Genomic DNA, 22018 nt, shown 5'->3' on the forward strand with positions numbered 1-22018 from the left:
AGGGAATTCTTACACATCTAAACCAAATTCATTAACATTAATCTCATTTTTTTGAACTTGAATTCGATCCTAAATGTTCGTTGAGTCATTTTTTGAACTCGAATTCGATCCTAAACTAAAGCTAACCCAATCATAACTATCGATCAAGTTAGCATTTAAACTCGAACTTGATCCAAGACCCTATTAAGTATAATACATACTCATTTTTGATAAAATTTTCTAAATATTATTCATTATTATGAATTTGTAATTTCACATATAAAATGATATATATATTATTAATCATGTATATATGATGAAAAAAATTAGAGAATCAATAATACTTTCGACAAAAAATGTAACATTATTCTGTATACATTTGAATAGAGACACGTACAAACACAATAAGTAAGTAACCATGTGACATGTCATGTTTGGTGTCTATCCGACTCTACATATTAATCAAGTCTAATCCTTGAATGCAAATTTAGGTCCAATGAAACATAATCTTATTCAAATTCAATTATTATGCCATAATAGGTGAGCGGGTAGGGCTGAATTCTATTTAACCAGGTCTATATTACCTCGTTAAATGTTGAGAAAGTTGACTGTTGGATTTTCAATCATGAATTAAATAAAGAATTCATTTGTATTTTTGTATATTAAAAAAAAGCATGGATCACATTAAAAATATATAGTGAATATTGTTTTTTTCAAATAAAAAAGAAAGAGAAAGGGTTTGAAATGGAATAAGCGTGCGTATGTGTCACAAAAACCGCAACCCATTCCAACAGCAACAATCTCTAAAACCTATTTCCCCTTTTTCACTCTCTCTCTCTCTTCACTTTCTCCCTCTACTTTCTCTCTCTACTTTCTCTCTCTACATTCTCTCTCTACTTTCTCTCTCTTCCCATTCCATTCTCTTCACTCTTTACGTTCCTTCTTCACTCTCTCACTCTCTCTTTCTCTCATTTCAATCGATTTGTGTTCAAGAATTGGAATATATGTCCTTCAATCAATCCAAATCCGATAAGAACGAATCTCTTTATCGGAAATCTTCGAGATCCACTAGCTTCAATCAGCAACGTGGTTCATCTGCCTCTTATGTCAAAGCCGCTGCTGCTGGTGGCGCCGCCGCCGCCTCACTTTCATCTAACCGGAGGTAATTTAGGGTTTCCAATTGTCATTATCACTATGTGTATGGGATTTGTGAGTTTTTTATGTTGAATTGTGTTTGTAATGTGATTTTTTGTTAATCAGGTTTTCATCATTTAGGGCTAGTTTAGGATTAAAAAAAAGTGATTATCAAAAAGTGAGTGATGTTTTTTTCTCTTCAGATTAATGTTTTTTTATAAATAAAAATGCAACTAAAAGCAAGCATATGAAAGTTATGAGTGATGTTTTTTCAATCAAAGTAACCACTTTTTATCCAGCGTACTTGGTACATTGTAAGTAGTACCACTTTTTAAGCTATTATTAGATGAAACCAGTGCATGATATGTGATAGGGTGAATTAGTTATGTGGCAAGTAAGGTCAATGAGTGAACCATGTAGTTATTTTTATTTTTTGTGTGAAAGAAGTCTAAACCAATGGACTCTTATTATCTTTTTACCCAGTACTTGAGGGTTAGCATTGGTGCAAACGAGTTCAAATCCTGGAAACATCCTCTCCCTTTTCCAGGGATAAGGTTGTGTACATTTATCCTCCCTAGACCTCGCCAGGTGGGAGTCTTGTGCCCCGGGCCATCCCTTTATATGTAGACTACTTTTCTTCTTTCTTGTTGTGTTATTGATTCTCGTGTTGCTTGTTATAGTTTTAACAAGAAGCCTAATAATGCACAAGGTGGGCAATCTAGGGTGAACTCTACCCCGGTGAATTCAACAGAGGCTAATAGTGCTCCTACTGCCGCGACCGTACAGAATGGTACCCACGTACAACCACAACTACATGGTAAGCTTGAGGAAGATTATTTATTTTAAATTTTAAAATGTAGTTCATCTCTTAATTGATTTTTAGTGTTTGGTTGTTCATTATGCATGCCAGTGTGTATAGGCTTTACCGTGGATGAACTTGTGGAAGGTTTCTCTGTCTTTATAATCAATTATATGCTGATGTTATTTATGTGGTCAAATGTTTGTTAACTTATGCTTTTATTTTTTTTGTATTTCGTTCATTATGTGGTATTACAGGAGGGGCACCTGATGCGCCACTTACAACCAAGCCATCTGAATCATCAGCTGCACAGAGGAGCAGTAGAGTTGTTCCAAAAGCCCCAGCTTCTCAACCGCCACCCCCCATTAGTTCTGATTCAGCCAACCCTACAACCCCTTCCAAGGGTATGTTAAACTTATAGATTTTTATGTGGTACATAAGATGTGAATTTAGTGCTAATTTTTAAGTCTTATAACTTGGGTCATTGTATATTTTCATGTTCCGAAATGACTTTCCTTTATTCCTTATTAGATATTAATTTGCCTACATATTAATTGTGATTTGTGAGACTGATGTGATTTGAATATTTATGTCTGCCCCAGGAGATGCATCCAAGGCATTCCCTTTCCAATTTGGATCCATTAGTCCTGGTTTTATGAATGGGATAGCAGTAAGTTTCTGATAAATCAATTGATCATGTCTGCTGTGGGATCCATTAGTCTAATAAATAAATGTTTGTTGTGATGAGTAATTGATCATGTTCTTATTTATCGTGTACAGATTCCAGCCCGCACTAGTTCAGCTCCTCCTAATATAGATGAGCAGAAGCGTGATCAGGTACTCTTTCTGACCTTTATTTCCTTGATTTTTGAAGTACAATATAGATATAGATTTACTGCACTGTCCTCTTCTTCTGAAGGAAAGAGGATATAATTTACCTTTCTATCTTAACATGAATAAGAACTGTTCGGACAAGTAAAGTATGCAATGTAGCTCAGTGGTGAATTGCTTGTGTTTCACCATTCAGGTATGGGGTTTGGCTCGTACCTGCTGCCATTGCTAAAAAACTGCTTTGGCAAGTACCATTTTTTATGTGTTTTGTTAGTTGAAATCTCAATTAGTTTTATGTTTTTTGATAGAGATGCAAGTTTTTGTATGGTTCTTCTAATTGCTAAACTTTCAGGCTCATCACGACTCTTTTAGATCTGTGCCTTCAGGGCCGACACCTCCTGTTCCGAAGCAGCAGCAGCCACCTAGGAAAGACGCAGGTGTCACCCACCAATCTAATGCTAGGGAGATTCATACAGGATCTAAAGGAAGGAAGGATCCTCCGGGATCAGCTTCGACCCCAGCAGGCCTGATTCAGAAGCCTTCTGTTGTTTCTGTAGCTGGGATTTCAACGCCAATGCCATATCATCAGTCACAGGCACCTTTACAGTTTGGTGGTCCTAATCCACATATTCAATCTCAGGGTTTGTCAACAGCACCCCTTCAGATGCCTTTACCGATACCTATACCAATTGGAAATCCTGCCCAAGTGCAACAACCAGTTTTTGTTCCTGGTCTTCAATCTCATCCAATGCATCATCAGGGGATAATGCATCCAGGCCAAAACCTGACTTTTACTCCTCCAATGGTTCATCAGCTGTCCCATCAATTAGGAGGCATGGGTATTGGCCCCCAATACCCTCAGCAGCAAGGAGGAAAATTTGCCACTCCTCGAAAAACTACCCCTGTGAAGATTACTCATCCTGATACACATGAAGAGCTGAGGCTTGATAAAAAAACAGATGTTTATTCAGATGGTGGGGCATCTGGCATTAGATTACATCCTAAAACCCCTTCTCTGTCTCAGCCCGTTCAACCTTCTGCAGCTTCTCATCCTTTGAAATATTATTCAAATTCCTTTAATACAAGTTCTCACTATCATCCACCTCCTAGTTCTCTTTCACCAACAAGTAGCCATATAACTCCTACTTCTCAATCACCGAGATTTAATTATCCCGTGAATCATGGTCCGCAAAATGCGAGTTTCATGAGTTCAGCATCACTTGGTTCTCCACCTGTTAATAAAGCTAGCACTCCTATCATTGGCATGTTTGAAGCACATAATTCGGAAAGTTCCCATGATGGGCCTAATACTCCGTCATCAGCTCCATCTGGAGTAACTTCTGTCACTATTAAGCCAAGTGGTTCATCTGCTTTGGTGGACTCATCATTACCCAATTCCAGTATTTCTGGTGTTCAAGATAGAGAATCTAGTTCCACAGCATCTTCTGATACTAGCTCCTTTGTGCCACAAAAAGAGTCTAAAACATTTACAGAGAACTCTTCACACCAGTCTAAATTGTCCAGTAACTCTTCAGTTCCGGGTTCACTGCCAAAACAATCTTCTGCATCTGTTGCTGTATCTGCTGAGAAGCCTACAGTCATTCCCTCGGCGCTTCCTTCACCAACAGCTAGTGGCGATTCTGTCTCGGTTGTGTCTAATAATGAACGCCAATTGAAAGAATCTCTTAGTAGGTCTATCTCTCTTACGAATAATCATAATAAACCATTGAACAAAGGTCAATTACAGCATCAGGTATTGTGAGTGCTTTATTGTATATTATTATATATAAACATGTATATAATGTGATCGTTGTTTACTTGAGTATAATACAACCAAGCCTTAGTCCCATTAGGTCAGGTCGGCTTTTTATTTGAGTATAATGTGTTTTTGTTTTATTTCCCCCCACAGGTTTCTGTTAAATCTCCTATAGAGGCTAATGTCTCTTCTCGAGCTGTTGGCAGTGGTGTATCTGATACTGGAATTTCCGAACCTGCAGGAACTAAAACAAAGTATTCTGTGGCAGTTAATGCTGAAGCTCTTCCATCATCTCCTGACACAATATCAGCTACCAGCAGTAGCGTTCCTAGAGCTGATGAAGTGAAGACCAACTCTTCTGCCGATGTTTCCGCTCTTTCAGTTGAAGAAACTGGGGTGCAAGTTGCTGATAATTTGAACAATCATAAGAATGATAAACTTCATGACTCAGCAGAAGTTAAACATTTAAAGCATGATATTTTGGAAATTTCAAATAAAACTGATAAGTCGTCTCTCGAAGATTACAAACAAAACATTATCTGTGATGGTACAGAATTTCAACAGTCTGAACAAGATGCTGCAATGGTAAGCACGGAGCTGATAACCTCGAAGACTGTACAGCACCAACAGGATGAATCTGCAAGTTCCAGTGCAGAATTTGAAAGCACAGGTATTGACTTAGGCACTTTAACCTCTATTTCATTGGATTCTGTAGGTGTCTTTTAGGTAGAAATGACAATTTAGTTACTAATGGTACCGTTTCTGAATTTTCTGGCATGTCAGATCTGCAGTCTGCTGATCTTCCAGAAACAACTTCAATACGTGTGAAGGATAGTTCAGAGAATGCTGACAGTGAGTCACTGTCTCTTCCAATGTCAGGTAACAAGGATAGACAAACTTCAGATGCAAATAAGGCAAAAGTTACATCTAAAGGAAAGAAGAAAAGAAAAGAGATTCTTCAGAAAGCAGATGCTGCCGGGTCAATTTCTGATCTCTACAATGCATACACGGGACCTGAGGAAAAGAAAGAAGCTGTCCTGAGTTCAGAGAGCGCAGAAAATGATTCTACTTCTGGAAATTCGAAGCAGCTGAGTGCTGAACCTGCTCAACCTGGTGCTGTAGCAAGCAAGAAATCTGGAGAGACTAAAGCTGAACCCGATGACTGGGAGGATGTTGTGGACATGTCTACACCAAAACTTGAAGTTGCTGATAAGTCAAAACAGGTTAGCGATGAAAGTGGAGGTACAGCCAAAAAGTATTCTCGGGATTTCCTTTTGAAATTCTCTGAGCAATGCACTGATCTTCCTGAAGGTTTTGAAATCTCAGCAGACGTTGCTGCATCTTTGATGAGCGCTAGTAGTAGTAGTGGTCATTTTATTGAGCGTGATTCACATCCTAGTCCCGGAAGAAACGTAGCTAGGATGGATCGCCGTGGAAGTGGTATGAATGAGGAAGACAAATGGAATAAAGTTTCTGGTGCTTTTCATTCTGGACGTGGACAAGGGGTAAATAATTTTGGTGTTTTAAGGAATCCTCGTTCCCCGGCTGGAGGGATCCTTTCTGGGCCAATGCAATCCATGGGAAATCAAGGTGGAACGCAAAGAAATAGTGCTGATGGTGAAAGGTGGCAACGTTCTGCTAGCTTCCAGCATAGGGGTTTAATTCCTTCACCTTCAACTCCTCAAACTCCTTTACAAATGATGCACAAAGCTGAGAAGAAGTATGAAGTGGGTAAAACATCAGATGAGGAACAGGCAAAGCAGAGGCAATTGAAAGCTATCTTAAACAAACTAACCCCTCAGAATTTTGAGAGACTTTTTGAACAAGTAAAAGCAGTTAATATTGATAATGCAGTCACCCTCACTGGTGTCATCTCACAGATCTTTGAGAAGGCTCTGATGGAGCCTACCTTCTGTGAAATGTATGCCAACTTCTGTTCACATCTGGCTTCTGCGTTGCCTGATTTCAGTGAGGACAATGAAAAGATTACATTTAAGAGATTATTATTAAACAAATGCCAAGAGGAATTTGAGAGGGGTGAAAAAGAACAAGAAGATGCCAATAAGGCCGACGAGGGAGAGGTCAAACAATCTGATGAAGAAAGGGAAGAGAGAAGAGTCAAGGCTAGAAGACGTATGTTAGGTAACATCAGATTGATTGGAGAACTATATAAGAAAAGGATGTTGACGGAGAGGATAATGCACGAGTGCATCAAGAAGTTACTGGGTCAGTATCAGGATCCAGATGAGGAAGATATTGAATCATTGTGCAAACTGATGAGTACTATCGGTGAGATGATTGACCATCCCAAAGCCAAGGTGCATATGGATGCGTATTTTGATAGAATGAAGGTATTTTCAAATAATATGAATTTATCATCTAGGGTGAGGTTCATGTTGAAGGATGCGATCGATTTGAGAAAGAATAAATGGCAACAAAGGAGGAAAGTTGAAGGTCCGAAGAAGATTGAGGAGGTACACAGAGATGCTGTGCAAGAGAGGCAAGCTCAAGCTCAAGGTGGTAGGATGGGTCGGGGTCCGGGCAACAATCCATCAGCAAGAAGGAGCCCCATGGATTTTGGTCCAAGAGGATCATCAATGTTGTCTTCTCCTACTGCTCAGATGGGTGGACTGCGTGGGCAGCCTACTCAAGTTCGGGGGTATGGTTCTCAGGATGCTCGTTTTGAGGAAAGGCAATCTTATGAGGCTAGGACCTTGTCAGTTCCTTTGCCTCAAAGAGCCTTAGCCGACAGTTCTATAACCTTGGGACCTCAAGGTGGTCTTGCTAGGGGAATGTCAATTAGAGGATCAGCAGTAATTTCGAGTTCATCAATTTCGGATGGATTTCCTGTCCCTGGAGACTCTCATAGAATGATTGGTGGTCCTAATAGTTCTGGTCCAGTTGCTTATGATCAATCAAGTGCTCCAGAGCGTAATATAAACTATGGTAACAGAGACTTGAGGAATGTAGATCGGAATCTCGACAGACCTATTTTAACTTTGCCTACTGCTCAATTGCAACGTTCAACAGTCTCCCAGAATGTTCCTTCAGAGAAGATATGGCCAGAAGAGCGACTACAGGACATGTCCATGTCAGCAATCAGAGAATACTACAGGTATTGTTTTTCAGAAGGGCTGTTACTACCTTCTTTTTTCCACTTCTATTTTTGCTGCAAAGATTACAATAACGGTATATTTTTTATCATTTTTAAGTACAATCATTTGTATATTGGACTAGTCCAATTTTTATGTGGCTAGAATCTAACAAGGTAAATTGTTGCTCAGGTGATAGCAAGATTTTTGGTCCATATTATATTTTTTGTGTTAAGTAGGGTGGGTGTTCCCATTCTCTATGAATGTATGGCCTCACACAGCATTGAACTTTTTTTATCCATAAGCATAAAGCATTAAACATATCAGGGAAAGCATTTATATCCTCTATATTATTTTAAAAATATAAATTATGTTCCTGAGTTTTTCAAATTAATTTAGTCACTGTCATAAGGTTTTTTGGCTTGTTATAATTACATGATTTTGTTGGGTTTTCAGTGGTCCTTCCCTGGCTTTCTTTTTTGTTTATAGGGTGGTTTACTGAAAGGAAACGTAGGAAAGAAGAGAAGGAAAAGAATGACAAGATGTCCTCTCTAGGTATTTTAGTAAAAATATATATTTATATGTTTGTTTTTACTAAAATACCTATAGAGTGTGGATCTTACAGCCTAGATGTGAAACTTCACAACTTTTGCATAGCTGTTCCCTTTTAAAAATCTTGCCAGTCTCCGGCCAGTTCTTTTGAATGATTCCATAAACAAAATCAATCAAATAGGTTTTGGGGTGTATGCTATGCAATCTGTATTGTGATATAATGGATTATCAGTAGTTGGTGAAATGTATTTTGTCTTTTCAGATGGCGGCATCTGGTACCGCAAAAGAAATAATTTATCATAAAATTGTGTACAAATGTGAATAAGAAGATTTAATCCATTTATGGGGATTTCTTTTAGCGCTGAATGTTTGGGTGGTTTTATTGCCATGTTGTGATTTCTTCAAAATGTGTTAGTTGAATTAACTACTTTGCTGCATTCTTTTCATATTCCTCAATTTTCATATCTTGTTTACTTAGTTGACCTTCATTCCTCAGCTAGGTTTGTGTAAGGCATGTTTCACTTTTAGCTTCTTGCGCTCTTTAATAGTTGTTAGTTGTGACAGACAAATGTATCTAATAATATTTAATATAGGAATTTATTTGCACTTTGATAATTAATGGAATGTTATGGACCCAATTATAATATTTCATACTTTAGTGGTTGTGATTTGTTTACTTACCTTTAGATATTGGACATCATGATAAAGTTTTATCTTATGCATTTAGTTATTATTCATGCCTGATGGGAGCCAAATTAAATTGACTACATATGTTGTCACCAACAAATGTTTTTTCCATTCTTATTGTTGCACCGGTGAATTTATTTCCCAGTTATCATGTCATGTAAATTGTCTTACTGGATATAATGAAATTTTCAGTGCTAGAGATGATAAGGAAGTTGCATTATGCATCAAAGAGTTGAACTCTCCAAGCTTTCACCCTTCTATGGTTTCTCTTTGGGTCACAGACTCATTTGAGAGAAAGGACACAGAAAGAGATCTTTTGGCTAAACTACTAATCCACCTTGTGAAATCTCAGGATGGCACATTGAGCCAAGCCAATCTCATCAAAGGGTGAGTGAGATTTATTTACACTATGATATTTGACTCAGATTTATTTTACTTCAAAGACGCTGGCCGTGTTAATTATTATTCATTCATATTTTGGCTAGGTTCGAATCTGTTCTCAGTACATTGGAGGATGCTGTTAATGATGCCCCCAGAGCAGCGGAGTTTCTTGGCCGAATTTTCGCCAAAGCTGTAACAGAGAGCGTAGCCACCTTGAATGAGATCGGGCGGCTTATACATGTCGGTGGAGAGGAGCCAGGGAGTCTCTTGGAAGCTGGGCTTGCAGGTGATGTTCTGGGATGGACCTTAGAGTCTATACAATCAGAGAAAGGGGAAGCTGTTTTAAGTGAGTTTCGTTCAAGCTCTAACTTGGTGTTGGAAACTTTTAGGTCACCTAATAAATCAATTACATCAAGGAAGTTAGAGAAATTTATTTAGAGGATAGTGATGCTCATTGTGCCCTTTTTAGATTGGGTATTAGGTACTTTATATGCAGAGATGATATTCTCCATGAGATTAAGTGGGTTAATGAATTTTTCATATGGGATTTTTTTATATATTATTTCTCAAACATTCTCACTGCAATTATAAAAAGGTTCAATTGAGCATTAGAAATTTTTAGACTGGGTTATTATACCTGCTTGATCATTGAGCATCAAGAATCATTTCATCTGCACTTAATAATATTGAACAATTGAATGTTGAGAAATAATAAATACCTTGTCATAGGTTATCTGAAAGCCAAAAAATAAAATGGTGTCAGATACTTATTATTGTTAGCAATTAGTTATTATGAATGTTATTATTGTTAACAATTTATTACTATTATTTTTAAGGTTCAAATAAATTTATGGTCATATAATTTTATTGTAAATTTGTTTTCAGTCTATTGATACTAGTTGATTCATATCATAAAAGACTCAACATTGAGTTAATGAATCTTATTATTGTTAATTTGTTTTGGTTGTTGTGACTTAGACTTGAGTACATTAAGCATACTTGAAATCACTGATGTAAATATGTAAGTGGCTAATTCTGTAACCTGAAATTTTGTAAGTGGGAGTTGTTAACTCTAAGCCTTTGGAAGGGTAGAGTTATAGAAAAGAGGGAGAAAACTTGTTGAAGATGAATCAGAAATTTCTCCCATTTGGTTGAGAGGGAAAAAAGTGGGTGGGTTCAAAGAATTTATTTCTCTCCACTTATGAGGAGAAAATGAAAAGAGAAAAAGAAACTTTACCTAGAGAAGAATCTCTTGTCCCAAATTTGTTATTCTATGGAAATTTAAGTTGTTATGTAAATAGGATATCTAGAGCATATTTAGTTTTGTTAATGCTTAGGAGATATTGTAGGAACCTGTTAACTATCATGAGAGATTTTAGGAGCTGATTTAAATTTGTCAAAGATATTATTTAGATTTGATAATATATTATATGAACAATTTTTGTGTATATATACACCACATCATTGATGAATAAAAGCATATGAATCATTCCTTTACACATATCAATTGAAAATGTTAATTAAAATTATAATATTTGTTTTTAATTAATAATAAAACAATATTTTTTTTCTCTTTTCTTTATTTTAGAGACATTTTTGTAATTTGAACCATAATATTGTCGCTCTTCTCATTTTCCATCCAACCAAACAAAAGAGGAAAAAAATAAAATAATTCTTTCTATTCATTTTCTTTTATTATTCTCTAAGATCAAACATTACAAAATAACAATTAATTAATAACATATATAACATTATTCATTTTCATGTGTACATAAAAATAAAAAAATATCACAATCCATAATTAGTAGCATATAGCACAATTAGTAACATATATAACAACTAATAATATATATAACAATAATTTAATATGTATACAATAATAGTGTAAATTTTTTACACTATCAACAAATTATACACTGTTGATTTATTAACAATTATTGGCTATAAAACAAACAAAAATAGCTGACAGGGTAAAACACATTTATTTTAAACTCATAACAATACAATTAATATAACATTAACCACCACACCAAAGGAAAAGTCATGCTAAAACAAACTTTCTAAGTTTGATGTTAACCCTCTCATGAAGTCATATATTTATCTTCTTATTGTAGTATTATTTTAATTCATTTTAATTTTTTGAATCCGAAGTTAATAAAGGGAATTTAGTTGATGTTTCTCTTATTCCAACACATGTTCCATTATCAAACACATTCACATTAAAATGGACTAACATTGCAAAACATCAAAATAAAACCAAAACACCAAAAGTAAATAGATTTAATACGTATAAGTGTAAGTATTTTTTATATCCACCGTTTATTTATTAACTACAATTCACTCTTAAACAAGAATAATATAAATTAATAGTAAATGATATACTAACAATATAAATTTTTTACACTATCGATCCACATATTTTAAATTTAAGGTAAATTTAAAGTAATAAAGATTGATTATAATTTACAAATAGATGAAATTCCTTTTTAACTAAAAAAAGAAATGAAACATAAATCTCCTTAAATACCTACCTTTTCTCTTTGACTCTTCAATAACCAATTTTTTTGCTTTCACACAACAACAACAACAAAACCCTAATTTCACACTCTCTCTATTATTCAGCTCTACTTCATTCCCATAAATGTGTTAATTTTGTATCAAATTATTAAGTTATTTTATTAATTGCAGTGAAGATTGTTCAAAAAAGTTAGTTTTTTTTTTCCGTTTCTTGGTTCTCTTTCTATTTGAAGAAAAAGAGAGTAATTGTGAGATCAAAGAGTTGGAATATATGTCCTTCAATCAATCAAAGTCGGATAAGAACGAAGCTTTTTACCGGAAATCGGAGAGATCCTCCAGCTTCAATCACCACCGTGGTTCCTATGTCAAGGCCACTTCCGGTGGTGGCTCCGCCTCACTCTCCTCTAACCGGAGGTAAGTTAGGGTTTTCAAAGTTTTGTTCTTTTTTAATTCAGTTATGATTTTGAGTATGTGGGGGGTTTGTGATTTTTGAATTCAGAATTGTGTTGGTACTTGGTAGTGTAAATTTGGGTTGATTAGGCTTTGATGATTTAGTGCTGCTTTAAAAAAGTGATTATCCAAAAGTTACCTTAATAGGAAAGCTGAAAGGTTCAGATTATTTATTCGGATAGTTTTTTTAAAGTGTAACAGAAGTTACAGAACAAGCATATAAATGTTATAAGTGATGTTTTTTCAATCAAAGGAATCACTTTTTTGGTGTGAAATAGTCTAAACAAATGAACCCCCTTAGTATACTCACCTCCCCAATGGGGTACCTATTGAAATGTATGTATATAAAGTAGAAGTGATTAGTGTCGGTTTAAAAACGGGAGAGGTACTATGTGTAGTTTAACATGACAACGGGAGGTGTCTGTATAACTTACTCTATTTTGAACTAATATAAAGCATGTGCCTTGACACATTGTTGAGGTTGCTGCCTTGTGACTTGGTGATCATGGGTTCAAACTCGGGAAACACCTATCTATTTATAGGGGTAAGGCTACATATATTTATCATACAAACCTTACTAGGTGGGAGCCTCACTGTTACTCCTTCCATTATAAGTTTGTAGTGTTTTCTTTTCTTTCTGTTATATTGATTCTTGTGTTTATTGTTCTAGTTTTAACAAGAAGTCTATCAATGCACAAGGCGGGCAATCTTGGGTAAACTCTACCCCAGTGAACTCAATAGAGGCTAATAGAGCTCCGGCTGCCCGTACCGTACAGAATGGTACCCATGTACAACCGCAATCACATGGTGAGCTTTAGGAAGATTATTTATTCATTTATTTAAAAATGCCATTCTCTTATTTGACTTTTAGTGTTTGGTTATATTGTAAAGGTGTCACTAAAGCTTAACGGAAAATTTTACTGCACAACTATAAGACCTGCAATGTTATATGATACTAAATGTGAAACTGTAAAATGTCAACAAGAGTATAAACTTAATGTAGCTAAGATGGGAATGGTGTGTTGGATGAGTGTATACACTAGACAAAATATAAATAAAAATGAATACATTAAGGACAAAATTGGGGTGCTCCTATTATATAAAAGATGGTAGAATCATGTCTTAGGTGTTTTGGACATATGTGGAGGAGATCATTATAAGCCCACTATGGAGAGTAGACCAAGTGCAGGTTAGCTCAATTTTTACAGAGGGAGTCTAATAAAAAGCATAGGTGAAATGATTACGAAAAAAATTAGATTAATGTTTTGTCAATGAACATGATATATATGACCGAACATTATGGTGTCGTTCAATTCATCTAACGGACCCCAACTAGTAGGACTAGAATTTGGTTGTTATTCTTGTTATGAATTTCACTAAAATTATATGCATGCTAGTGCCTATAGGTTTCACCTTAAATGGACTTGTGTTGCTTCCTTCTAATGGAAGAATAGGGTGATGTTATTTATGTGATCAAGTTTGTTTGGTAACTTATGATTGTCCTTCTGTCTAATTTGATCATTAACGTGGTATGATAGGAGCACCTGATGCATCAGTTACAACTAATCCATCTGCTGCACAGAGGAGCAGTACAGTTGTTCCAAAAGCTCCTAGTTCTCAACGGACGCCCCCCATGAGTTCTGATTCAGCCGCCCCTACTACCCCGGCTAAGGGTATGCTAACCTTACAGTTTTTTGATGTGGTACATAAGATATGGAATTAGTGCTAACTTTTAAAGCTTGTAGCTCGGCTTATAGTAAACTTTCATGTTGCAAAATGATTTTCATCATTAGTGATTAATTGCCTGCATATTAATTGTGATTTCTGAGACTCATGTAATCCGAATATTTTTGTTGCACCAGGAGATGCGTCCAAGGCATTCTCTTTCCAATTTGGATCCATCAGTCCTGGATTGATGAATGGGATGACAGTATGTTTCTTATAACTCTTATAAATTAATTGCATAAGGTCCTTTGTGGTGTAACTTGATCATATTCCTGTTTATCATATGCAGATTCCTGCGCGCACTAGCTCAGCTCCACCTAATATAGATGAGCAGAAGAATGATCAGGTATGCTTTTTTATTCTTTTGACCTCGCCATGATTTTCACACTACTACAATATAGATATAGATTTTATTCTATTGCCCCCTCCTGAAGGAAGAGGTTATTATCTAAGATACTATATTAATATGAACTAGAAATGGTCTGACAAAGGAATACTCCCTATGTGTCTGTTCTTTGTTAGTTGAAGTCTTAGCTTGCTTTTTGTGTTTTCTTTACGAAGGAAGTTTTTTATGGTGTTAGAATACATAAACGTGTCTCAGAATATCTTCAATTATCTTATAAAGAACATCTAGATGATACTTAAATATAGAGAGAATATATCATATTATGGTTATATCTTAGATTTGTTTAGAGTATCGTAGAAGATCTCTTAGGATTGAAATTACTTTATTTTATCTGTGTTATTTAATTAGGAGTCTAGTATTAATATAAATAGGGATTAATGTTGTCTTTTGTATCAAAATATAATCACATCATCAATCACAATATTAACACCGACACATAACCATGCTATCATTTAAAACAGTATCAATATAGTTTGCTATTTTAAGCATTCATTTTTCTCCTTCCATATATAAATCCTATAATTATAACATATGGTTCTAATTGCTGAACTTTCAGGCTCCTCAGGACTCTTATAGATCTGTGCCTTTAGGGCCGACACCTCCTATTCCGAAGCAGCAGCAGCCACCTGGGAAAGATGCAGTTAGCACTGGCCGATCTAATGCTGGGGGGACTCACATAGGAATTAAGGGAAGGAAAGATCCTCAGGCATCAGCTTTGACCCCAGCAGGCCTGATTCAAAGGCCTTCTGTTCCTGTAACTGGGAATTCAATGCCAAAGCCATATCATCAGTCACCGGCATCTTTACAGTTTGGTGGTCCTAATCAACAGATTCAACCTCAGGGTATGTCAACAACATCCCTCCACAGGCCTATACATATGCCTATGCCAATTGGAAATCCTGCCCAACTGCAACAACATGTTTATGTTCCTGGTCTTCAATATCATCCAATGCATCACCAGGGGATAATGCATCACCAGGGGATAATGCATCAAGGCCAAAACATGAATTTTAATCTTCCAATGGGTCATCAGCTTTCCCATCAGTTAGGCAACACGGGCATTGGCATAAGCCCACAATATCCTCAGCAGCAACAAGGAAATTTTGCCACATCTCGACAAACTACTACTGTGAAGATTACTCATCCTGAGACACGCGAAGAGCAGCAACGAGGGAAAATTGCCACTTCTAGAAAAACTACTACAGTGAAGATTACTCATCCTGAGACACATGAAGAGCTGAGGCTTGATAAAAAAACAGATGCTTATTCAGCTGGTGGGGCATCTGCTGTTAGGTCACATCCTAACATGCTTTCTCAGTCTCAGCCTGTTCAATCTCTTGCAGCTTCTCATCCTATGAACTATTATTCAAGTTCCTTTAATACAAGTTCCGTATATTTTCCACCTCCTAACTCTCTTCCACCAACAAGTAGCCAGATAGCTCCTAATTCTCAATCACCGAAAATTAATTATCCAGTGAACCATGCTCGCCAAAATGCAGGTTTCATGAATTCATCATCTCTTGGCCCTCCTCCTGTCAATAACTCTAGCATTCCTAGTATTGGCAGTGTTGAAGCACATAATTCAGAAAGTTCCCATAATGGGCCTAGGACGCTGTCATCAACTCCATCTGGTGTAACTTCTGTAACTATTGAACCAAGTGCCACGTCTGCTGTTGTGGGCTCATCATTGCCCAATTCCAGTATTTCTGGTGTTCAAAATAGTGAATCTTGTTCAGCAGCATCTTGTGATACTAGCTCCTTTGTGCTACAAGAAGGATCTGAAACTTGTATAGAGAGCATTTCACACCAGTCTAATTTAGCTAGTAACTCTTCAGTTTTAGGTTCACTGCCAAATCAATCTTCTGCATCTATTGCTGTATCTGATGAGAAGCTTACAGCCACTCCCTTGACGCTTCCTTCATCAACTGCTAGTGAGGATTCTGTCTCGGTTGTGTCTAATAACGAAGGCAGAAGGAGGGAATTTCTTAGCAGGTCTAACTCTCCGAAGGATGATCAGAATAAACCATGGAAGAATGGTCAACTGCAGCATCAGGTATTGGAAGAAAGGTCAACTGCAGCATGTATATAATGTGATCTTGGTTTACTCGACTATAATGTATGCATTTTTTGTTTTCCCCCACAGGTTTCTGTGAACTCTCCTACTGAGGCTAATGTGTCTTCTCGAGGTGTTGACAGTGGTATATCTGATAATGGAGTTTCCGAACCTTCAGGAACTAAAACAAACTATTCCGTGGCAGTCAACGTTGAAGTTCTTTCATCATCACTTGATACTATATCAGCTAGCAGCAGTGGCATTCCAGGTGCTGTTGAAGTGAAGGCCAAATGCTCTGCCGATGTTTCTGCTGAAGGATCTGATTTGCAAGGTGAACTAGTAAAGCATGATATTTTGGAATTTTTTGTTAAAAATGATAAACCATCTTTTGAGCGATACAAACAAAATATAAACTTTGTTGGAACAGAATCTAAACAAACTGAACAAGATGCCGCAATGGTAAGCATTGAGCCGATAACCTTGAAGACTGTACAAAACCAACAGGATGAATCTGCAAATTGCAGCACAGGTGATAATTTAGGCACTTTCACCTCTACTGTGTTGAATTCTATAGATGTCATTTTAAGTAGAAATGACGACATAATTACTAATGTTACCGTTTTTTAAATTTATTTTTTGTCAGATCTGGAGTCTGCTGATCCTCCAGAAACAACATCAGTACATGTCAAGGATAGTTCGGAGATTGTTGGCAGTCACTCAATGTCTCATCCAGTGTCAGGTAACAACGATAGACAAACTTCAGAAGCAATTAAGGTAAAAACTATACCTAAAGGAAAGAAGAAAATAAAAGAGATTCTTCAGAAAGCAGATGCTGCTGGGTTATCTTCTGATCTTTATAGTCCATACAAGGGACCTGAGGAAAAGAAAGAAGATGTCCTATGTTCAGATATCACGGAAAATGATTCTACTTCTGGAAGTTTGGAACAGTTGTCTGCTGATACTGCTCAACCAGGTGCTGTATCAAACGAGAAATGTGGGGAGAATAAGGCTGAACCTGTTGATTGGGAGGATGCTGCTGACATTTCTTCTCCAACACTTGATGTTGATAAATCACAACAGGTTAGCGATGAAAGTGGAGGTACAGCCAATAAGTACTCTCGAGATTTCCTTTTGAAATTCTCGGAGAAATGCACTGATCTTCCTGAAGGTTTTGAAATCTCAGCAGACATTGCTAAGTGTCTGATGAGCGCTAATAATAGTAGTGGTCATGTTATTGAGCGTAACTCACATCCTAGTCCCGTAAGAAATGTAGCTTGGATGGATCACCGTGGAAGTGGTATGATTGAGGAAGAGAGATGGAATAAAGTTTCTGGTGCTTTTCATTCTGGGCCTGGTTTGGATGGTTTTGGAGGTAACGCGGGATTTCGAGCTGGCCAAGGAAGCAATTTTGGTGTTTTAAGGAATCCTCGTTCCCCGACTGGAGGGATCCTTTCTGGGCCAATGCAAGCCATGGGAAATCAGGGTGGAATACAAAGAAATAGCCTTGATGGTGAAAGGTGGCAACGTTCTGCTAGCTTCCAGCATAGGGGTTTAATTCCTTCACCCACAACTCCACAAACTCCATTACAGATGATGCACAAAGCTGAGAAGAAGTATGAAGTTGGTAACATTTCGGATGTGGAACAAGCAAAGCAGAGGCAGCTGAAAGCTATCTTGAACAAACTAACCCCACAAAATTTTGAGAGACTGTTTGAACAGGTAAAAGCAGTCAATATTGATAATGCAGTCACCCTCACTGGTGTCATCTCACAAATCTTTGAGAAGGCTCTGATGGAGCCTACCTTCTGTGAAATGTATGCCAACTTCTGTTCACATCTAGCTTCTGCGTTGCCTGATTTCAGTGAGGACAATGAAAAGATTACATTTAAGAGGTTATTATTAAACAAATGTCAAGAGGAATTTGAGAGAGGTGAAAAAGAACAAGAGGAAGCCAATAAGGCTGATGAGGGAGAGGTCAAACAATCTGATGAAGAAAGGGAAGAGAGAAGAGTCAAGGCTAGAAGACGTATGTTAGGTAACATCAGATTGATTGGAGAACTATATAAGAAAAGAATGTTGACCGAGAGGATAATGCACGAGTGCATCAAGAAGTTACTGGGTCAGTATCAGAATCCGGATGAGGAAGATATTGAAGCATTGTGCAAACTGATGAGTACTATTGGTGAGATGATTGACCATCCCAAAGCCAAGGTACATATGGATGCATATTTTGAAGGAATGAAGGTATTATCGAACAATATGAACTTATCTTCTAGGATGAGGTTCATGTTGAAGGACTCAATTGATTTGAGAAAGAATAAATGGCAACAAAGGCGGAAAGTTGAAGGTCCAAAGAAGATTGAGGAGGTACACAGAGATGCTGTGCAAGAGAGGCAAGCTCAGGCTCAAGCCGGTAGGATGGGTCGTGGTCCAGGCAACAATCCATCAGCTAGAAGGAACCCCATGGATTTTGGTCCAAGAGGATCATCAATGTTGTCTTCTCCTACTGTTCAGATGGGTGGACCGCGTGGCCCACCGAATCAAGTTCGAGGATATGGTTCTCAGGATGCTCGTTTTGAGGAAAGGCAATCTTATGAGGCTAGGACCTTGTCAGTTCCTCTGCCTCAAGGAATTTTAGGCGATGGTTCTATAACCCTGGGTCCCCAAGGTGGTCTTGCTAGGGGAATGTCGATTAGAGGATCGGCTGTAATTTCACCTTTATCAGTTTCGGAGGGATTTCCTGTCCCTGGAGACTCTCATAGAATGGCTACTGGTCTTAATGGTCATAGCAATTTACCACAGCATGCTCCTTACAGTTCAAGGGAGAATCCTTCATCAAGATACATGATGGATAGGTTTTCTGGTCCAGGTTCTTCTGATAAATCAAGTGCTCTAGAGCGTAATATAAATTATGGTAACAGAGACTTGAGGCATGTAGAACGGAATCTCGACATGCCTGTTGCAACTTCACCTACTTCTCAATTGCAAGGTTCAGCAGTCTCCCAGAATGATTCTTCAGAGAAGGTACAGCCAGAAGAGCGACTGTGGGACATGTCCATGGCAGCAATCAAAGAATATTACAGGTATTGTTTCACTTGGTGCTGTTTCTAACTTCTATGCTCCACTTTTATTTTTGCTACAAAGATTGAACTCAGTTTATTTTTTTCTAAGGTATTATTCTTTGTTTATTTGACATGTCCAATTTCCCTGTTATCTTATTTCTCGTTCTTACATGAACACCCTCTCTTACATGAACACCCTCTCTTTTACTCGGCTCTACCTTTCTTTATTCTCTTTCTTCTAACTAATTCCAACATACATGTTTGATTGCTTACATGCTCTTCATCAGCATATAGCAAATTGCAAGGCTTCCTAATTCATGAACATACATTGTCTCAGCAGGATTTTCCCTTGGTCCCTAATTATATGCCCCACGATCTCTATTGATTCTCTTACCAAACTGACTGAACACAATTTTGACATCATCTTCTTGTGATTCAATTTTGTAAGATATAACTCTGTTATGGCCTCCAAATTCGATCATCTCTAGAATATGTATACTCTTATCTTGATAATTAATTATAAATGTCTTTAATATGATCTATTTTTGCATTTTTGTGTGTTTATATGTGTAGACTATAAATTACTTTGATATATTTTTCTTATCTGTAGCAGCTGTCCTGCTAGTGTTTTTGGGGTCAGCCACTATCCGCAAGTGACTACCTTCCTCGGGTATTTTAGTGAAAACAAATATGCTTGGGGGATATTGGTCACTTTTTGAATGATTCCATAAACATCATAAATCAATCAAATAAGTTTTGTAGCGCATGGCAAGCAATTTTTGTCTAGCGATATGTGAATTGACAGAAGATTCTCACTAGTGGGGGAAATGTCTTGTCTCTTTTCAGATGGTTGTATCTGATACCGTTGAAGAAATAATTGATCATAAAGTGTATAAATGTGAATAAGATTTAATCCATTAATGAGGATTTCTTTTATGCATTGAATGTTTCTCTTTATAGTCTTATTTTCTTGCGATCATATCTTCAATATGTGTCAGTTGATTTAGCTACTTACTGTTAACCTATCTTGTTTACTTTCTTTTTCTATTTAAACCTTCATTCATGAACTGTAGATTTGTGTAATGCATGTTGCATTTTGAGCTTCTTACCTCTTGAAGAGCTGTGACACAAATTTATCTTTTCATATTTAATCTAGGATTTTATTTGCATTTTGCCGACCCTACCTCGAGGGATTTAAGGTTTGGTTGTTATAATTTATTTGCATTTTGATACAGTCTTGTCCTAAATCAATGGAACGGTATGGGGGCAATTACAGTATTTCACACTTTAGTGGTTGTGATGTGGTTACTTACCTGTAGATGTTGGGGATCATGATAAAGTTTTATCTTATGAATTTAGTTATTATTGATGGCCCAATGGGAGCAAAATTAAATTGATTATCTATGCCGACACCGTCAATTGTGTTTTCCTTTTTTCACACTGGTGACTTTATTTCCCAATTATCTTGTCATATAATTCTCCTACTGGGTATTTTGAAATTTTCAGTGCTAGAGATGAGAAGGAAGTTTCATTATGTATCAAAGATTTGAACTCTCCAAGCTTTCACCCTTCTATGGTTTCTCTTTGGGTCACAGACTCATTTGAGAGAAAGGACACAGAAAGAGATCTTTTAGCTAAACTACTAGTCCACCTTGTGAAATCTCAGGATGGTACATTGAGCCAAGCCCATCTCGTCAAAGGGTGAGATTTATTTTATATGATGACTCAGTTTTTTTATGTGAAGAAGCTTGCCGTGTTATTTATTATTTGTTCATATTTCGGCTAGGTTTGAATCTGTTCTCAGTGCATTGGAGGATGCTGTTAATGATGCCCCCAGAGCAGCTGAGTTTCTTGGCCGGATTTTCGCCAAAGCTGTAACCGAGAGTGTAGCCACCTTGAATGAGATCGGGCAGCTAATACATGAAGGTGGAGAGGAGCCAGGGAGTCTCTTGGAAGCTGGGCTTGCAGCTGATGTTCTGGGATGGACCTTGGAGTCTATACAATTGGAGAAAGGGGAAGCCGTTCTGAACGAGATTCTTAAAAGCTCTAACTTGCGGTCGGAAACTTTTCGGTCACCTAATAAATCAATTACATCAAGGAAGTTAGAGAAATTTATTTAGAAGATAGTAATGCTCATTGTGTCCTTGTTTAGGTTGGGTGGAGGAATTATTTGCCTAGTAGTCCTTTTGGGGGGAGGGGGTACCCTATGCAGAAATGACTTTCTCCATGAGATAAGTGGGTAGATGAATTTTTATGTGGGATTTTCTGTCTTTATATTATTTGTCCAACATTTTCATTGCAATTGCATAAGGTTCATTGAGCATCAGAAAGTTTTAGGCTGAGTTATTATGCCTGCTTGATGAAACTGTCTCTTTACTTATTTTTTTTGTAGATATAAATTGTTCAATGAGCATAAAGAATGTTCTTATCTCTTTTCAAATAGCATCTAATGAATGAAAAACTTGTAATGCTGAAAAAGGCTAGGACTTAGAGGTCTATTTTATTTATGCTATGAGCTCTTCTTAAATCATCTTTGTGAAGGTTATAATAAGGCACATTAGATGCCACAAGGGGGTGATTAGCCCTTCATAAGT

At 37.1% G+C, this 22018-nt stretch overlaps 1 protein-coding gene and 1 pseudogene across 4 annotated transcripts; both read left to right on the forward strand.

The window, feature by feature from the left end:
* On the forward strand, positions 776–9834 carry LOC109325015 (eukaryotic translation initiation factor 4G-like). Of its 4 annotated transcripts, none has more exons than XM_019557176.1 (11): positions 776–1141; positions 1794–1930; positions 2170–2316; positions 2515–2582; positions 2693–2749; positions 3096–4496; positions 4653–5169; positions 5283–7331; positions 7401–7614; positions 9023–9217; positions 9316–9834. In XM_019557176.1, exons 1-11 carry the CDS (start codon positions 984–986, stop codon positions 9647–9649), a joined length of 5277 nt encoding a protein of 1758 aa, XP_019412721.1. In that variant the 5' UTR covers positions 776–983; the 3' UTR covers positions 9650–9834. The 4 variants fall into 4 exon arrangements, with proteins under 4 accessions (XP_019412721.1, XP_019412726.1, XP_019412715.1 ...); XM_019557181.1 differs by having other exon boundaries at positions 5283–7307; positions 7398–7614; XM_019557170.1 differs by having other exon boundaries at positions 4653–5019; positions 5074–5169; positions 5283–7614.
* LOC109325007 lies at positions 11923–21764 on the forward strand (annotated as a pseudogene).

This window comes from Lupinus angustifolius, chromosome LG01 (assembly GCF_001865875.1).
Source record: "Lupinus angustifolius cultivar Tanjil chromosome LG01, LupAngTanjil_v1.0, whole genome shotgun sequence".
NCBI lineage: Eukaryota > Viridiplantae > Streptophyta > Magnoliopsida > Fabales > Fabaceae > Lupinus > Lupinus angustifolius.